Source organism: Chiloscyllium plagiosum, chromosome 2 (assembly GCF_004010195.1).
Source record: "Chiloscyllium plagiosum isolate BGI_BamShark_2017 chromosome 2, ASM401019v2, whole genome shotgun sequence".
Taxonomy (NCBI): Eukaryota; Metazoa; Chordata; class Chondrichthyes; order Orectolobiformes; family Hemiscylliidae; genus Chiloscyllium; species Chiloscyllium plagiosum.
This window is the reverse complement of record NC_057711.1, coordinates 139424873-139443529: the sequence shown is the minus strand read 5'-3', so window position 1 is coordinate 139443529 and position 18657 is coordinate 139424873. Positions and strand designations below refer to the sequence as shown.

At 42.0% G+C, this 18657-nt stretch overlaps 1 protein-coding gene across 1 annotated transcript; it reads right to left on the bottom strand.

Annotated features, from left to right (window-relative positions):
• Positions 1-1210: 1210 nt before the first annotated feature.
• On the bottom strand, positions 1211-9826 carry LOC122564484 (sialidase-2-like). The gene is made up of 3 exons (XM_043719439.1): positions 9524-9826; positions 6692-6943; positions 1211-2741 (listed from the first exon to the last, which is right to left on the bottom strand). The coding sequence occupies exons 2-3, from the start codon at positions 6893-6895 to the stop codon at positions 1662-1664; spliced, it is 1284 nt and encodes a 427-aa protein (XP_043575374.1). The 5' UTR covers positions 6896-6943; positions 9524-9826; the 3' UTR covers positions 1211-1661.
• Between the last annotated feature and the right edge of the window lie 8831 nt (positions 9827-18657).

Here is an 18657-nt window from a genome sequence, read left to right as displayed (position 1 = left end):
AGCACTGTATCCCAGGTGAAGCAGGATGCACCACAATGTAGAAAGAAGCTCAATGGTCTTCTGCTATCTGAAAGGGTGAATACCACCATCTCAGCTCCCACACATTCACTCCACTTGAACCATTATTGTAAGCATTTCATCCGCTCACAACTCTCACTTACCTCATTCCCCAATCTTGAAACATGACCTCTACTCCTCTGTCCACAGATGCAGCCAGACCTGATGAGTTTCTCCTGCACTTTTCTATTTACATTTGGATGTAATGTGGTGCTGCCACCTGCTGGAAAAGCTAAAGCACCATGATTCCTGCACAAAGGATATCTTCACTGTTAAAAACCTTCATCATATTTCCCACCCTGATCAAACTGAAGCTGCAATTCCCCAATGTTCAATCATTAATTTATTCCATGTAACTGCACATCACAGCAGTACATCAGACCAGCTTCCACTAATAACAAAACTTGCATTGGAACCATGATGTCAACAGCGTGAGTTCAATTCTTGCACCAGCCGGGATGAGGAGGGATCCTTCTTCTCAATCTCTCTCCTCACCTGAGATGTGGTGACCCTCAGGTTAAACCAACACCAGTCATCTCTCTCAAAAGAGAGATGCTGCCTTATGGTCTGGTAAGACCATGGTTACTTTCCCTTACCCTTGATACAGCTCAGTTATATTTCCAGAGACAGCAATGAATAGGAAGGTGCTGCCTGTTTCTTTATCATAGGGAGGACAAGGATTCATGGACCAGTGAACATTTGCTCGGGAAGACAGAATACATGTTACATCGTTCCACTGAAAAAAGAAACAAGTGTAAATCAAGTAGGACTGGGTATTACATTAACTTTCCAATAGCTCTAAAGTTTGGAAACAAATTCTGATTGTTCAACTTTCAAACATATAAAGTGGGAGCAGCATTCAGAGGCATTCGCCTGCACTGTCATTCAATTAGAAAATGGTCGATTTGACTTTGGCTTCAATTCCACATTCCCATCAAACACTGATAACTAGCTACTCCCTGGTTCGTCAAGAATCCAACTACTTCTGTTTGAAGTATTCAATGACACAATCATCACCATTCTTCCAAAGATCAATCCTGAGAGAAAGCTGCTTCGGATAAGAAGGCAAGCTGTAGACTTAATCATTCCAGAGGAGTGGTCTATATTGTGAATGAAAAAATCTAAAAGATCATCAATAACGTCACACCACAAATCAGTTTTCAAATCTGCTTTTATTGTACAAGTGGCATGATCAGTTTTCTGTATGTTTGGTACTTCTTCCAATCCAACTTTGACCAGGGTTGAAACAGCATCGTAAGCAAATACAGCACAGGCCTTTCCTTCCCAATAGTTTTACATTCTTGGAGTTAGTGAATATTCCAATAAGCAACGAGTACACCATGCAGCATGTTAAAAATGAAATACCTTTTGTTTAAAAGGGAAAACAGTCTTCTCCAGATGAATAAAACCATATGCTTTGCACCTTGGGGTTTGGGGCTGTGTGGGTGAGACAGAGCAAATGGGGGTTTGGTAACTTTTGCAGTACATTATATATAGGCCAACTACATTGTTTTTTCAAACTGAACTACTGGGAAGCAATCTGCATAGTTATAATATCCTTGCATTGTTTAATTCAGACAGAAAGCACCTCAGATGAAGGGCTATCAGAAGAAAGTACAGAAACAAAGCTGGTCCCTTTCCTGTGAGAAGGAATTGTCGTGAGGTTTTATTTCTAGAATGTTCTGAATAATCTCATCAACTCGGGATACAGTGAATGAGATCTGCTCACTTTCAGATGTGGATCCACATTCAAACAAACAGGCAACAAGAGGAATTTCTATCCCAGGAACTTCAATAAAAGCCAGTTCTGAGTAGGCACTGGGACCGGGACAAATGATCCAAGGGTCTGTCCAGGTCAGTGGATGACCTTGGTAAGTACCAAGATAGATTCCTAAATCCCTACGTGATTCCATGCTTGTTGTATGTGAGAATAATATAATTTCAAAATCCTCTGTTAATTTTGATGCATCTTTCTCTTGCTGAAAATTATGTTTTTTAATGGCAGGATAAACATTGACCTGTGAAAGTTTTGACGCTGGAAAGTGGATGATACTGCCGTGGCAACCCTTTGGAGGTTCAACTAGCTTTTTTACCTGACACCCATCTGTAAAAGTACCTCCACCGTCTGTGCTAAAAGCCTGAACGCGATACTGGTGTTCACCATGCTTCATATGCTTCATACTCCGAGCATTGCAATAAACAATTTCAGATTCATTCCCTTGATTCATTGCCACAATCTGGCATTCACCACATTCCTCTTTGGAAAGGAAGTCCCCAACACGCCAGATCTCTCCATGATCGTCACTATAAAAGGTAAAAGCATGTGATTGGCTATTGGACTTTTTTATATAAGCATAGGCTGGGATAATCAGGCGTCCAGACCGAAGTTGAATACCATGTCCTGGCCCCACAGCAAATGTTGCCCAATTTTTAATGTATTGACGTATTTGACAACCTGTCAAATCATTAAGAGGGCTCCAGCTCTTTCCTTCATCCATGCTGGTGACAAAGCAAAGTCGTGTGACGTTTCTCCCAGAGCTTATTTGATATTGCTCGGTCATATCTTCATATACAGCAATGAAGAAGAGGAAGATCTTGCCTGTTTCTTTGTCATAGACAGGACAAGGATTCATGGATCGGTGATCCTTTAGTCGTGCAGACTCAATACATGTGACATCATCCCACTGCGAAAATAAAACCAAGAGCAAATCAAGTAAGGGCAGGGTTATTACATTAACTTGCCACCAGCTCTGAAGTTCTGGAAACAAATTCTAATCATTCCACTTTCTCATGTATAAAATAGGAGCAGGAATAGCCCATTCATTTGGCTTCAATTCCACATTCCCATCTATCCCTGATGACTACCTATTTCCCTTGTTAGTCAAAAAATCTAACTCCATCTGCCTTCAAGTATTCAATGACCCCATCTTCACCGTTCTTTGAAAAGTCAGCCATTTCTACGTTAATTCAGACAGCTTTTGTGCTTAAAGTGTATCCCCTGGTTCTACTGTCTGCCATGTCCTTTGAACATCTATTCTGTCACGTGCCCTCAGGATCTGACGTGTTCCAATAAGACCATCTCATTCTTCCAAACTTCAGTAGGAACTGGTCCAAACCATCCAACCTTTCCTCATGACAGAGCTCCCTTGTTCTCTAAACTGCTTTGAATGCCTTCACATTTTTTCATAAAAAGGGCCTAAAATTGTACACACCACTCCAGTTGCTGCCTCCCCAATGAATGTCAGCAGAAACACCCATAGTTTCATCTTCCAATCCCCTTGCAATCATCCTACAGTCTCTCTCTATTTAAACAATCTGACACTTTCTATGCTTCCTGCCAAATTGGAGAAGATCCCGTTTTCCCACCTTTTGCTCCATCTGCCGATCTTCTTCCCACTCACTAAGCCTGTTCCTATCCCATTACAGCTTCTCTACTGCCTCATGACAACTTATTTTCAGAACTATTTTGGTACCACCACTAAATTTAGCCACTGTGCATTCAGTCTATTTATCCAAATCATTGACATACAAGTAATTGAGGCCTGAACATTAACTTCTGTATGGCACTACTTGCCACTTGATACTTTGACTGTTTTTTCAAATGGATGGAGGATTCACATTTGCTATTTCAAAACATTTTCTCAGCATCCTTTCCTTGGAAGTTATAATTTTTTAAGTTACTCACTCCCTTTCACTTTCTGATTCACTGGTGTTTGTATCCCCTACAGTGAAGACAAGCAAAACATTCAATTTATACTCCACTTCTCCATCTTCCATAATTAATTTCCCAGACCCAGGACTTTACAGACTCTTTTCTTTTTCAAACACCTGTTAAGTTTTTATATTTCTAGCTAACATTCTCTCACACTATAATTTCCCAGCTTATTATTCTTGTTGTCACTCTTTGCTGTTCACTGTATTCAAGTCTAATATTCTGATCTACTAGTCATCTGGAATTGTATGCTTTACAACAATCTTTATTTCAACATATGAAGTAAATTATAGATGAGGACTGCCATCCTTCCATAGAAACCTATGGTTCTCCATTACAATATTGGATTTTATTCTGTCATTGTAATGTTTTTGTTATCACACACTAGAAAACTTTTAATCCTTCTTTGACTTTTATTTCTGAATGCAAGAAAGTATATGATCATCTTACTTCTGTAACTGTGCAGTAAAGTTTACAGTATATCCTCCAGGCAAATACTCAGCTCTTGATCACTCACCTCGAATTTGCGCCCTGCTGCCCTGTCCCTCCCTTTACCTGTTGAAACTTTATTGCTGGAACAGCACAGCAGGTCAGGCAGCATCCAGGGAACAGGAGATTCGACGTTTCGGGCACAGGCCCTTCTTGCCCGAAACGTCGAATCTCCTGTTCCCTGGATGCTGCCTGACCTGCTGTGCTGTTCCAGCAATAAAGTTTCAACTTTGATCTCCAGCATCTGCAGACCTCACTTTCTCCTCCCTTTACCTGGTCTTGTCTGTTCTCATCTATCACGCAACATCAGGTTATTCTGGTCCAACAGGTTTATCTGAAAGTGCTATCTTTCAGAGCGCTGCTCCTTCATCACATAGCTGTAGAGCAGGATTATAAGACACAGAATTTATAGCAAAAGATCACAGTGTCATGCATGCAACTGATATGATGTATTGAACAAACCTAGATTGCTGTTAAGTCTTTCATCTTTTAGAATGGGTTTCAGGTTTCCATTCATTAATATGTAAATCCCAGAACCTCTTTCAAATCACATTCTCGAGATAACGTAAGGTTTTATAACAAAGGGTGACATCTCAGCTCAGACAATGCATTAAAGGTGTGAGGCTAGAGTCTGTCTGTATCCTAATCTTGAGTCAGATTGGTTCTATTTCCAAAGTAGAAATTTATAAAATGTGACTCTGTGATCTTTTGCTATAAAGTCTGAGTCTTGTGATCCTGCTCCACAGCTACCTGATGAAGGAGCAGCGCTCTGAAAGATAGCACTTTCAGATAAACCTGTTGGACCAGAATAACCTGATGTTGCGTGATAGATGAGAACAGACAAGACCAGGTAAAGGGAGGAGAAAGTGAGGTCTGCAGATGCTGGAGATCAAAGTTGAAACTTTATTGCTAGAACAGCACAGCAGGTCAGGCAGCATCCAGGGTATAAGCTGTGGAATCTTGTGGTTTTATTCTCTTGGTAATAATCTGGCATTTCAAAATGACTCTATTTTTTGAATATGAAACCTTAATAGCTTCTACACAGATTAAAACAAATACATTAGGTAATCTCATCTGGGATGATTTTAAAGGCAGTATAAGGTAAGATTTATTCAATGTCATTTAGCAATCAAGGCTGAGCATTCATAAAGTCATACAGCACGGAAACAGACCCTTTCATCCAACCAGTTCATGCCGAACATTATCCCAAATTAAACTAATCCAAACTGCCTGCTCCTGGCCCATATCCCTCCAAATCTTTCCTATGCATGTGCTTATCTAAGTGACTTTTACATTTTGTAACACTGCCCACTTCCATCACTTCCTCAGCAAGTTAATTGTACACACAAACCATCCTGTGTAAAGAAATTGCGCTTATAGAACAGAAGAATACAGCGCAGTACAGGCCCTTCGGCCCTCGATGTTGCGCCGATCCAAGCCCACCTAACCTACACTAGCCCACTATCCTCCATATGCCTATCCAATGCCCGCTGCCCCCTTATCTTTTTAAAATCTCTCTCTCTCACTTTAAAAATGTAATCCCTGGTCTTGAAACTGTCCCCCACCCAACCCCCATCCTTGGGAAAAGACACCCACCGTTAACACTATCTGTATGCCTCATGATGTTATAAACCTCTATAAGGTCACCTCTCAACCTCCTACGCTCCAGTGATAAAAGTCCCAGTCTATACTTCATTCACAGCAACATCCTGGTAAAACTCTTTTGAACCCTCTCTAACTTAATAATATTCTTCCTATAACTAAGTGACTATGACTGGACACAGTATTCCAGAAGAGGCCTCACCAATGTCTTGTACAACCTCAACATGACTTCACAACTCCTATACTCAAAGGACTGAGCAATAAGATGCAAATACTTTATCTTCAGGGTCGTGAATGAGATACCCATGGGAAGTCGGTTTTATAAAAGGAGATATCTGGACCATAAATTAACCTGCACTCCAAATGTCAAACTCCAGGCAGCTTTTACTGGAAGGAAAACAAGATGTGAGGGGAGATGATAACAGACAGCTGAGACATAATGTCATTCCTTCATTAATTTGTAACATATGTAAATTAGGATTGCAAGTTCACGCAAGCTTAAATAGATTTTGTCCATGGTTTGACCCAGCATGCAATGCAAATGAAAGGTTATACCTCTCCCCGTCCCATCTCCTCTACTTAAAATCTAAAATCAAATCCTAATTAAAAATGGGATTAAAAATGCCATAATTTATTGCCCGTCCCTAAAAGCCATGAGAAGGCAGTATCTTCAATTGCAGCAGTTCACCTGAAGAAAAATCCAGGAATGCAAATTGTTATTGTCTCTCAAACAAAAAAAAAAGTTTGAGCATTAGTTACTTTTAAATTTACTAACCACACACATTTTAAACATATTGGTTTCTGGCTCTTTGTATATTTCTTTCAGTTTACCTCAAAATTCTTTGAAGACTTATTGTATGTGCCCTTTCGGAGCATAAGTGTATCAGCATTTTCATCGTGGGGACCCAATCTCTTCTCAGAAATTGCCAAAAGCACATCTGTATCGGGAATGTGGAGCAACGCAGGTATTCGATACCCGAAATTATCCTCCTTCTTAAATAGAACAGTTGTGTTGGAAGATGTTGAGGAACCCATCTTTCTGGGGAAATTGGACACAGTGCTATGAGAAAGGCATCAAATTCTCTGCAAAAGATAAACATCAGATGCTCCAAATAAAATTTTGAAACTTATAGCATTTGTCAGTACAAATTGCTGACAAAAATATCAAAGCTTGATATTTTGCAAGAATCAGAACATCTGCCAAGAGATAAAGTAAAAGGAAAACAATATTGATACTGTGTGAGTGGAGAGTGCTGATTGGTTTTCATAGGTCTCTGCTAGAAGCAGTTACTGATGACTGACAGCTTCCTGCCAAACCTGTTTTAATTTTTAATTTCCTGATTGGTCAAGACATTGCCCTGATCAGGCCAAAAGTAAGTTCTGCCTATTAAGCACTTCTATAAAATATCAAACTTTCATGACAACGGCAGGAATAGAAAGGCTTGATTTTCATGATCCCCAATGAGGTATAACACCCCTTCTCTTCTCCATCTCTCCCACCCTTTCTCACCTTCTGCCCTCTCCTTTCCCCATCCCCTTCATCTCACTGTAGTTTTTCTCCCCTTCCATACTCGGCCTGTCTTCCCTCAGCCTACCTACTCTTCCCTCAGCCTACCTACTCTTCCCTCCACCTGCCTTCTCTCCCATCTGCTACCCATCCTGACCAACACCCCATTTCCTTCTCATCACATCCCATTTCACTTCAGCCATGTCCATTCCCACCCTTCACATCCCCTTCCTTCCTGTTACCCTCCTCCCCTACACCTTTATTCCCCTCCCCATTTCCTTGTCCCCCAAACTCCTGTTTCAATTCCCTAATCCCTACCTCCTCTCTTCTTTCCCTCTGCCCCATCCTGTTTCCCTCCGGCCTACTGTTCATCCCCTCCCTTCCCCTTTTCTTGCCTGACCTCCCTTCCCATCCTCTCTGCTCCTTGTGATTTTCCTCCAGCGTTAATGCCCCTCGGCCTCTCCCACCACATTCCCTCACTCTCCCCTCCCTTTTCTCTCCATCTTCCATGCTCTCCACTGGGGTTCCTCATCAACCACCCCTCATTATCTCCCCTTTCCTACTCACCACATCACATTTTCCTTCATGCACCTCCTCTTCCCACCATCCACATCCGCTTCCTTTCCTCCCTCCTCTTTTGGTTCCCTTTCTGCTCCCCATTTCACCATCACCCACATCTTTGCTCTCCTCCCCTCCCCCACTTGTCTTGTTCCTTTTCTACATCCTCCGCCCATTTAACTTCCCAAGTCTCCTTTCTCCTACCCCTCCATCGCTTTCCCATGTTCCCCTTCTCCCTCCCCTCCTTTTCCCATTATTATTTCTCAACATTCCCTTTCCCACACATGTCGTCTTTCTCTTGTCCCCTCCCTCTCCCCACCATCTAATGTGCCCCTTGTAGGGAGAAATATTGGAATGGCATTGGTTAAACCCACATCAACTTACTTAATGAAGATTTGTCAAATCTTAAGTTTAGCCATAAAGGGTTATATTATTAGAAATAAGTAGAAATAATTAGTCTGCACATATACATAATTTATTTATCCTTATTCTAAGAAAAGTGTGTTAATGTGGCAGGCACATGTAATCCTGTAAGTGTAAGGAAAATTACCAGCAGATATAGATCTGAGAATCTCAAGGTTGAGAGAGTAGCAGATGCTACAGAAAGAAGATAACATTCCCCCTATCTTCCCAGGAGACATGTCTCACAGACGTTGGCATGTTGGAATGTATGAAAAAGAAGACATTTATCTGAAATAGACTTTTGGAATTCAAATAATGTACTGTCTGCATGATTTAATAGTCTTACAGTGCAGAAACAGACCCTTTGGCCCATCAACAAACACCAAAATACACTAGCGTTATTTAGCTGCATTTGCTCCATAGTCTGCTATGTCCTGGCATTTTAAGTGCACATCCAGATGCTTGTTAAATGTTGCAAGGGTACTTGCCTCCACTCTCTCAGTCAGCACGTTCTATATATCTACCACCCTCTAGGTGAAAACATTTTCCTCAGATCTCCTCTAAACCACCTTAAATTAATTCCCTCTGGTCTTGGACAGGTCAGGGAAGAGATTCTCAAGGTTAAAAGTATTCACAATGCATAAATATTTATCTAAGGCTTCCTGCTGAGACCAGAGCTCTATTTTAGAATTTTCTCTGGGGTGGTGCCGTCCCAACATGTTGGCGAATACAGACAGAATTGTTAACCTGTCCTTGAGACACTTTTCTAAAATAAATAAGCCACATCAATAATCCCTCCCCTCTCTCCCATTCTCCAGCCCCTCCCCAACCTCTCCTCACTCCCTTACTCCATTCCCTCCCTTTGTCCCACCCCAACTCTTATACTTCCTCTCCTCTCCACCTCCTCCCTCCTTTTCTTTATCCACCCTTTCCCTCCTTCTCCCACACAGTCTGCCCTCACTCTCTTTGCACCAAACTGTCTTAAAATTATATAGAAATATTCTGCTATCGCCACCACTTGTCACATTTTCATCAGAAACCAAGATTGTTGTGTGTTTGAGGGAACAGAGGGTTCTCTTTAGTTTCATTCTCTGTGATCTCTCTGCACCGCAGACCGTCCAGAGTTCAGTCAAACCTCCGCCTCGGAACTGGCTCTGTGCTAACCTCTGCCTCGGAAATGGCTCTGTGTTACTTACCCGATCTGAAATTGGTCCGGTCACAATAACGTCTTTGGTTGCTGTCTTAGCTGCTGTGGAGAGTAGATGACCAACAGCTGGGGAGTAAATCTTGTTGCAGAGAGTGAATTCCTGGAAACTTATCTAAGAGACCTCATGAGGGCGGAGCTCTGTCCTGGCTAACATTTGGATTTGTTCAATAATTCAATCCTCCGAGTCCCCAACTGCTGTCTCCTTAGGCATTAAAAAAAAATCAACAGATTCCAGTCTTCTTTACCTCCAGGTGGACATTTGAGTTCAGTCTGAAACCACCCAAGTCAATTTACAAGGCGTGTATCCATTTTCCCAGGATTTTCAGAGACTAATTAACATTAATGAATCCTCTAATCAGTTGTGAGAGCAAATAAGTTCATTTTACAAAATTGTTTTAATAATTATACTGAACAAAGTAAAATATCACTTTATTGTTCTTATAAAAGGAAATTAAATCACATCATAAAAAGTTATATTTGCCAATTCTGCAAGTGTTTATCTTTGTAAAACATATGCAGTCAACCAAGGAATGGATAAAGAGGGAAAGTATCTACCATCACGGATCAACATAAAATACTAGAAATGGTTAGCTCTGGCAGCAGGTGCGGAGAGAGAAAGAATTCATGTTTTAGGTCAGTGATCCATCATTCTGTAACATTTTGTCAGGCAATGACAAGAGAATGGACCCATGACATTCAATGGCATTGCCATTGTTGAATCTCCCACCATCAGCACCCTAGGAGTTACCTTTGACCAGAAAATGATCTGGAGTAACAATATAAGTACTGCTGCTGCAAGACCAGGTTATAGTCCAATAGGTTTATTTGGACTATAATCTAGTGTTGTGTGACTTTTACACCTCGGTCCAACACTGGCTCCTGCAAATCATGGCTGCCTCAAGAGTAAGTCAGAAGGAATAGGCATTTTGTGGTAACTCACTTTGTGACTCCCCAAAGCCCATAAGATGGAATACTCACTCACCTGGCTAACTGCAGCCCCAACACTCAAGTAGTTCATCACCATTCAGGAAAGCAGTATCTTATTCACCACCTTCAAAATTCACTTCCTTCACCATCAATGCACAGTGGCAGCAGCATAGACCTACACCCCATCTACTAAATGCACTGCAGTAATTCACCAAAGCTCCTCCAACAACCCTTTTTAAAATCAGGAACTCTAGCCACCGAGGAAGATGTATGAAATTATGATCACATGCAAATTCCTCACCAAACCCCACAGCTTCCTGGCTTGGAACTTTTCAGTCACTCATAGAATCATAGAAATGTACAGCATGGAAACAGACCCTTCAGTCCAACCCATCCATGCCAACCAGATATCCCCAACCCAATCTAGTCCCACCTGCCAGCACCCGGCCCATATTCCTCCAAACCCTTCTTATTCATATACCCATCCAAATGCCTCTTAAATGTTGCAATTGTACCAGCCTCCACCACATCCTCTGGCAGCTCATTCCATACATGTACTACCCTCTGTGTGAAAAAGTTGCCCTGTAGGTCTCTTTTATATCTTTCCCCTCTCACCCTAAACCTATGTCTCTAGTTCTGGACTCCCTGACCCCAGGGAAAAGATTTTGTCTATTTATCCTATCCATGCCCCTCATAATTTTTTAAACCTCTTTCAAGTCACCCCTCAGCCTCCGATGCTCCAGGGAAAACAGCCGGAAAGCATACCAAACGCCTTCTTCACTATCCTATCTACCTGCGACTCCACTTTCAACGAGCTATGAACCTGCACTCCAAGGTCTCTATGTTCAGCAACTCCTTCATTGGCACTGTGTCAAAATCCTCAGACACCCTTGTTGACTGTGTAAACCCCATATCCAAATCAGCTCAAAGAGGCAGTTCAACACTACTGTCTCCAGAGTTGGTAGGAGTGGACAATAAAATACTGACCTGACCACCAACATCCACATCTCAGGAGTGAATGAAGAATGTCATAAACCTGACAGGTTAAATTTGATGCTACTACAACGGTATTTCCAGCATTTCCTGATTTTATTTCAGACTTTTATTCCTGCAGCATTTTAAGTTTCAACTAGTGTTATATATGCAGGTCAAGATTGTGTCATAATGACAGTGTCGAGTGTTATGAAGTTGCAGGCATGTACTTTTAAGAGAGACCGAATGCTGTTTTGCACAGGGCTTACAAGCACCTGACATATGATTACCTAGCAGTCTGAGTGTACTGGAAAATTGAAAATATGTAACATTTGGTTGTGAAATGGATACCCCAGTTGGCTGCTGTTTTGATAACAATTCAGATTTAACCAGTTTAAGTTATGCCTCAGGATACTAAAACCCAATCAAGTTTGAATTTATTGTTTTGCAACAAAAAACCAATGAGACAATCCAATGTTGGTGGTATAAAAAAGGCAGGCATATTGAAAATAAGACAGTAACTCTCATTGAGTCATAAGAGGTATACAGCATGGAAACAGACCCATCATTTCAATTTATCCATGCCGACCAGATATCTCAACTCAATCTAGTCCCACCTGCCAGCACCTGGCACATATCCCTCCAAATCCTTCCCATTCATATACCCATCCAGATGCCTTTTAAATGTTGCAATTGTACCAGTCTCCACCACTTCCTCTGGCAGCTCATTCCATAGACATACTACCCTCTGTGTGAAAACGTTGCCCCTTAGGTCTCTTTGATATCTTTCCCCTCTCACTCTAAACCTATGCCCTCTAGTTTTGGACTCCCCCATCCCAGGGAAGAGACTTTATCTATTTATGCTATCCATGTCCTTCGTGATTTTGTAAACCTCTATAAGGTCACCCCTCAGCCTCTGATGCACCAGGGAAAACAAGCCTTTTCAACTCACTCTATAGCTCAAATCCTCCAACCCTGGCAACATCCTTGTAAATCTTTTCTGAACTCTTCCAAATTTCACAGCATCTTTCCGATAGGAAGACCAGAGTTGCACGTAATTTTCCAACAGTGGCTTATCTAATGTCCTGTACAGCCGCAACATGACCTCCCAACTCCTATACTCAATACTCTGACCAATAAAGGAAAGCATACTAAATGCCTTCTTCACTATCCTATCTACGTGCGACTCCACTTTCAAGGAGCTATGAACCTGCACTTCAAGGTCTCTATGTTCAGCAACACTCCCTTAAGTGTCTAAGTCCTGCTAAGATTTGCTTTCCCAACATGCAGCACCTCACATTCACCTAAGTTAAACTCCATCTACCACTTCTCAGCCCATTGGCCCATCTGATCGGAAGAATGTCCTGATTGTTCTTACAGTGTAACATCCTGACAGTATCAATGAGTTCTTGATGGGATCAGGAGATCCCAGCTCTCTTTGCAGGGTCAGAATGTCTCTTGAAACAGTAAAGTGCTTCCATTGTCCTATCCTGGAAGTGAGATCCTTTGGTTCTCTCCATCTGACCTGCCCTTTGGTATTGCTGTGTTATCAGACTGTCCTTGGTGCTTTGGGACAGCTCTGTTGACCGGGTTTAGGAAGTTTATTGTTAGTGTGTTTTGAGAAGTGTATTTCCTGAGAGTTACGATGGTCCTGTCTGGATTCAATTGTCAGCCTGAGGCATTCTGGGTGCTTCTGGTATAGTTTGGCCAAGTTTGATTTCCTATATTCTGTGAGGGCATACTGTGGGTAGGCAGGGTGGCAGATCTTTTTCCACAGTATACTTATGGCTAGTTCTCCTTGTATTCCATGAGATCTAACCTTGCTAACCAATCTCCCACGGGGAACCCTGTCAAACGCCTTACTGAAGGCCATATAGATCACGTTCACCGCTGTACCCTCATCAATCCTCTTTGCTACTTCTTCAAAAACCTCAATCAAGTTTGTGAGACATGATTTCCCACACAGGAGAAAGTGAGGACTGCAGATGCTGGAGATCAGTGCTGAAAATGAAGAAGGGCTCATGCCCGAAACGTCGATTCTCCTGCTCCTTGGATGCTGCCTGACCTGCTGCACTTTTCCAGCAACACATTTTCAGCTATGATTTCCCACACACAAAGCCATGTTGACTATCCCTAATCAGTCCTGGCCTTTCTAAATACATGTACACCCTATCCTTCAGGGTTCCCTCCAACAACGATATCACCATCTATTTCCCTACATTCTATATCTTCCATGTACTCTTCCACAGTAAACACTGACGCAAAATACTTGTTTAGTATCTACCCCATCTCCTGCCGTTCTGTACAAAGGCTGCCTTGCTGATCTTTGAGGGACCCTATTCTCTCCCTAGTTACTCTTTTGTCCTTAATGTATTTGCAAAATTCCTTAGGATTCTCTTTAACTCTATTTGCCAAAACTAACTCATGTCCCCCTTTTGCCCTCTTGATTTCCTCTTAAGCATACTTGTACTGCCTTTATATTCTACTAAGGATTCATTTGATCTACCTTAGAGTCATAGAGATGTACAGCATGGAAACAGACCCTTCAGTCCAACCTGTCCATGCTGACCAGATATCCCAACCCAATCTAGTCCCACCTGCCAGCACCCGGCCCATATCCCTCCAAACCCTTCTTATTCATATACCCATCCAAATGCCTCTTAAATGTTGCAATTGTACCAGCCTCCACCACTTCCTCAGGCAGCTCATTCCATATACTTACCACCCTCTGCCCCTTAGGTCTCTTTTATATCTTTCCCCTCTCAACCTAAACCTATGCCCTCTAGTTCTGGACTCCCCGAACCCAGGGAAAAGACTTTGTCTATTTATCCTATCCATGCCCTTCATAATTTTGTAAACCTCTATAAGGTCACCCCTCAGCCTCTGACGCTCCAGGGAAAACAGCCCCGGCCTGTTCAGCCTCTCCCTATTGCTCAATCCTCCAACCCTGGCAACGTCCTTGTAAATCTTTTCTGAACCCTTTCAAGCTCCACAACATCTTTCCGATAGGAAGGAGACCAGAATTGCATGCAATATTCCAACAGTGGCCTAACTAATGTCCTGTACAACCGCAACACGACCTCCCAACTACTGTACTCAATACTCTGACCAATAAAGGAAAGCATACCAAACACCTTCTTCGCTATCCTATCTACCTCATCTAGCTATGAGCCTGCACTCCAAGGTCTCTTTGTTCAGCAACACTCCCTAGGACCTTACCATTAAGTGTATAAGTCCTGCTAAGATTTGCTTCCCTAAAATGCAGCACCTAGCACTTATCTGAATTAAACTCCATCTGCCACCTCTCAGCCCATAGGCCCATCTGGTCAAGATCCTGTTGTAATCTGAGGTAACTCTCTACGCTGTCCACTACACCTCCAAACTTACTAACTGTACCTCTTATGCTCGCATCCAAATCATTTATGTCAATGACAAAAAGTAGAGGACCCAGCACCGATCCTTGTGGCACTCCACTGGTCACAGGTCTCCAGTCTGAAAAACAACCCTCCACCACCTCCCTCTGTCTTCTACCTTTGGGCCAGTTCTGTATCCAAATGGCTAGTTCTCCCTGTATTCCATGAGATCTAACCTTGCTAATCAGTCTCCCATAGGGAACCTTGTCAAACATCTTACTGAAGTCCATTTAGATCACATCTACTGCTCTGTCCTCATCAATTTTCTTTGTTACTTCTTCAAAAAACTCTATCAAGTTTGTGAGACATGATTTCCCACGCACAAAGCCATGTTGACTATCCCGAATCAGACCTTGTGTTTCCAAATACATGTACATCCTGTCCCTCAGGATTTCCTCCAACAACTTGCCCACCACTGAGGTCAGGCCCACTGGTCTATAGTTCCCTGGCTTGTCTTTACCACCCTTCTTAAGCAGTGACACCACGTTTGCCAACCTCCAGTCTTCCGGCACCTCACCTGTGACTATCATTGATACAAATATCTCAGCAAGAGGCCCAGCAGTCACTTCTCTCGTTTCCCACAGAGTTCTTGGGTACACCTGATCAGGTCCTGGGGATTTATCCACCTTTAACTGTTTAAAGACATCCAGCACTTCCTCCTCTGTAATCTAGACATTTTGCAAGATGTCAACATCTATTTCCCTACAGTCTATATCTTCCATATCCTTTTCCACAGTAAATACTGATGCAAAATATTCAATTAGTATCTCCCCCATTTTCTGTGGCTCCACACAAAGGCCGCCTTGCTGATCTTCGAGCGGCTCTATTCTCTCCCTACTGTCCTTAATATATTTGTAAAAACCCTTTGGATTCTCCTTAATTCTATTTGCCAAAGCTATCTCATGTCCCTGTTTTGCCCTCCTGATTTCCCTCAAGTATACTTCTACTTCCTTTATACTCTTCAAAGGATTCACTCGATCTATCCTGTCCGTACCTGACATATGCTTCCTTCTTTTTCTTAACCAAACCCTCAATTTCTTTAGTCATCCAGCATTCCCTATACCTACCAGCCTTCCCTTTCACCCTGACAGGAATATACTTTCTCTGGATTCTTGTTATCTCATTTCTGAAGGCTTCCCATTTTCCAGCCATCCCTTTACCTGCAAACATCTGCCTCCAATCAGCTTTCGAAAGTTCTTGCCTAATACCGTCAAAATTGGCCTTTCTCCAATTTAGAACTTCAACTTTTAGATCTGGTCTATCCTTTTCCATCACTATTTTAAAACAAATAGAATTATGGTCGCTGGCCCCAAAGTGCTCTCCCACTGACACCTCAGTCACCTGCCCTGCCTCATTTCCCAAGAGTAGGTCAAGTTTTGCACCTTCTCTTGTTTATACCTGACATATGTTTCCTTTTTCTTAACCAAACACTCAATTTCTTTAGCCATCCAGCTTTCCGTACACCTACCAGCCTTTCACCCTAACAGGAATATATTGTCTCTGGACTCTCGTTATTTCATTTCTGAAGGCTTCGAATTTTCCAGCCATGCCTTTACCTGCGAAAATCTTGTACATAACAAATTCCTGTCCATTTAATCCTTAACACTATGGCAGTTCCTGTCTATGTTTAGAAAGTTAAAATCCGCTACCATAACCACCCTATTATTCTTATAGATAACTGAGCTCTCCTTACAAATCTGTTTCTCAATTTCCCTCTATTTTGGGGGGGGGGGGTGGAGGAGGAGGAGGGTCTATAATACAATCCTAATAAGGTGATCATCCCTTTCGTTCTTAGTTCCTCCCAAATAACGCCCCTGGATGTATTTCTGGGAATATCCTTCCTCAGTACAGCTGTAATGCTATCCCTTATCAAAAACGCCACTCCCCTACTCTCTTGCCTCCCTTTCGGTCCTACCTGTAGCATTTGTATCCTGGAATATTAAGCTGCCAGTCCTGTCCATCCCTGAGCCACATTTCTGTAATTGCCACGATATCGCAGTCCCACGTTCCTAACCATGCCATGTCATCGAGAGACCCAATAGATTGAAACGTTCTCTATCATAGGTACCTTTTCATATGAAACATCTTCACAGTAAAAATAACAGGTGATGACCCAGGGAGATCTTCATCCAAAAGAAGACACTGATGATGACAGCCACTGTATGATTTTGAAATTAAGTTGATGTAACATTAGTAAGTGTTTTATTAGAACAGTATATTGTTATAGAGTTGAAGGCAGCTAATAAGCAGTTAAGAGAAAAGGGGATTAGAGTTGTTAATGTTCACTTTTAGAGTAAAAGAATAAATTGATATTATTTTCTTTAAATAGTGGAATTTGGGAGTTCTCTCACTCATTAACAGATTACGAGCGAGGTGGGCTTTTCTGGGTGTTTGGTTTAATTAACAGAAGGGTTCACTGCTGTGTCATAACACAAGTAAATCACAAGCAATTACTTGTTCAGGTCTAGATGCGAATCCAGGTTCACTATTATGACCGAACATTAATTGCCCTCTTAAACAGCCAAGCAATCAAGGGTCATTTAGGATGTGATTGCAACTAGTGATGGCCTTGCCAGTAATGATCACATCAATGGGAGAATAAATCAAAACAAATTGCACCATTAATTGTTAGATACCAAGCAACACAACACTCAAGACAAAGGACTCCGATTGATCATAAGAAATTGGAAGAGGAGTAGGCTGATTGCCTTCTTCAGCTTGTGCCTTCAAAAGTACAAAGGCTGATTCAATATTCCTCACATCCAATTTCCTACCTTTTCTCCAGATGTGGTCTCATTAGTAACTTGTACAACTGCAGTAAGACTTCCCCACTCTCATACTTCAACTCCCTTGAAGGGCCAACATTTCATTAGCCTTCCTGATTACCTGCTGCACCTGTGTGCTAGCTTTCTATGTGTCATGTACAAGTACTCCAAAGTCCCTTAAATGTTGCAACTTTCTGCAGTTTTTTTTCCAACTTAAATAATTTTCTGTTCTTTGTTCTCAAAGTCATTAATTTTGACAGGTTCTTTGTCAGAATGAAGGGGTTCCTCACACTCCACAAGAGTGCTGGCAAGCAATTCCTAGTGAGATAACTTAGGGGTCAGTGCTGGGGATTCAACATGTATTAATGATCTGGATGGATGTGGGAGATGGTGTAATACCTCCACATTTGCAAATGACAAAGCTGGACAGGAGGGCGGGCTGTGAGGAAGATGCAGAGATGCTTCAGTGTGATTTGTACAAGTTGCACGAGTGGAGAAATTCATGGCAGAAGCAGTAAAATGCAGATAAATGAGAGGTCATCCATTTTGGAAGCAAAAGCAAGGATGCCACCTGTATTAGTCTTCTGTGCTTAGTGCTCAAGTAACCACTACACCCCTCCACCCCCTCATCTAGTCCCTGTACTGCAGCTTTCTGCATTTTCTACATTTAAATAGTGCTCTCTTGGTCTCCTTTCCAAAATGTAAACTTCACATTTAACCACATTACACTCCATTTGTCAACTTTTTGCCCACTTTCGTAACCAATCAATCTCTTGACTGTTGTATCTCTTCCACAACTGGTCATTCCACCTGTTTGTGGTCTGCAAATTTGATTGCAGTAATGACAAGTACTACTGTCCAAAGACCAAGGCAAAAGCCTCAATTCATTTGGCTATTTAAAAGAAAAAGCAATAGTGCTGGTATTGATGCCATGTCCAAACTTGAATACAGTCTTGTGTATCTAGAGGATGGAGCATAATCCATCCAATCTTGTTAACAATGTGCACACAATAGGACCCCTTCATCCAATGTGCCCACTATACAAA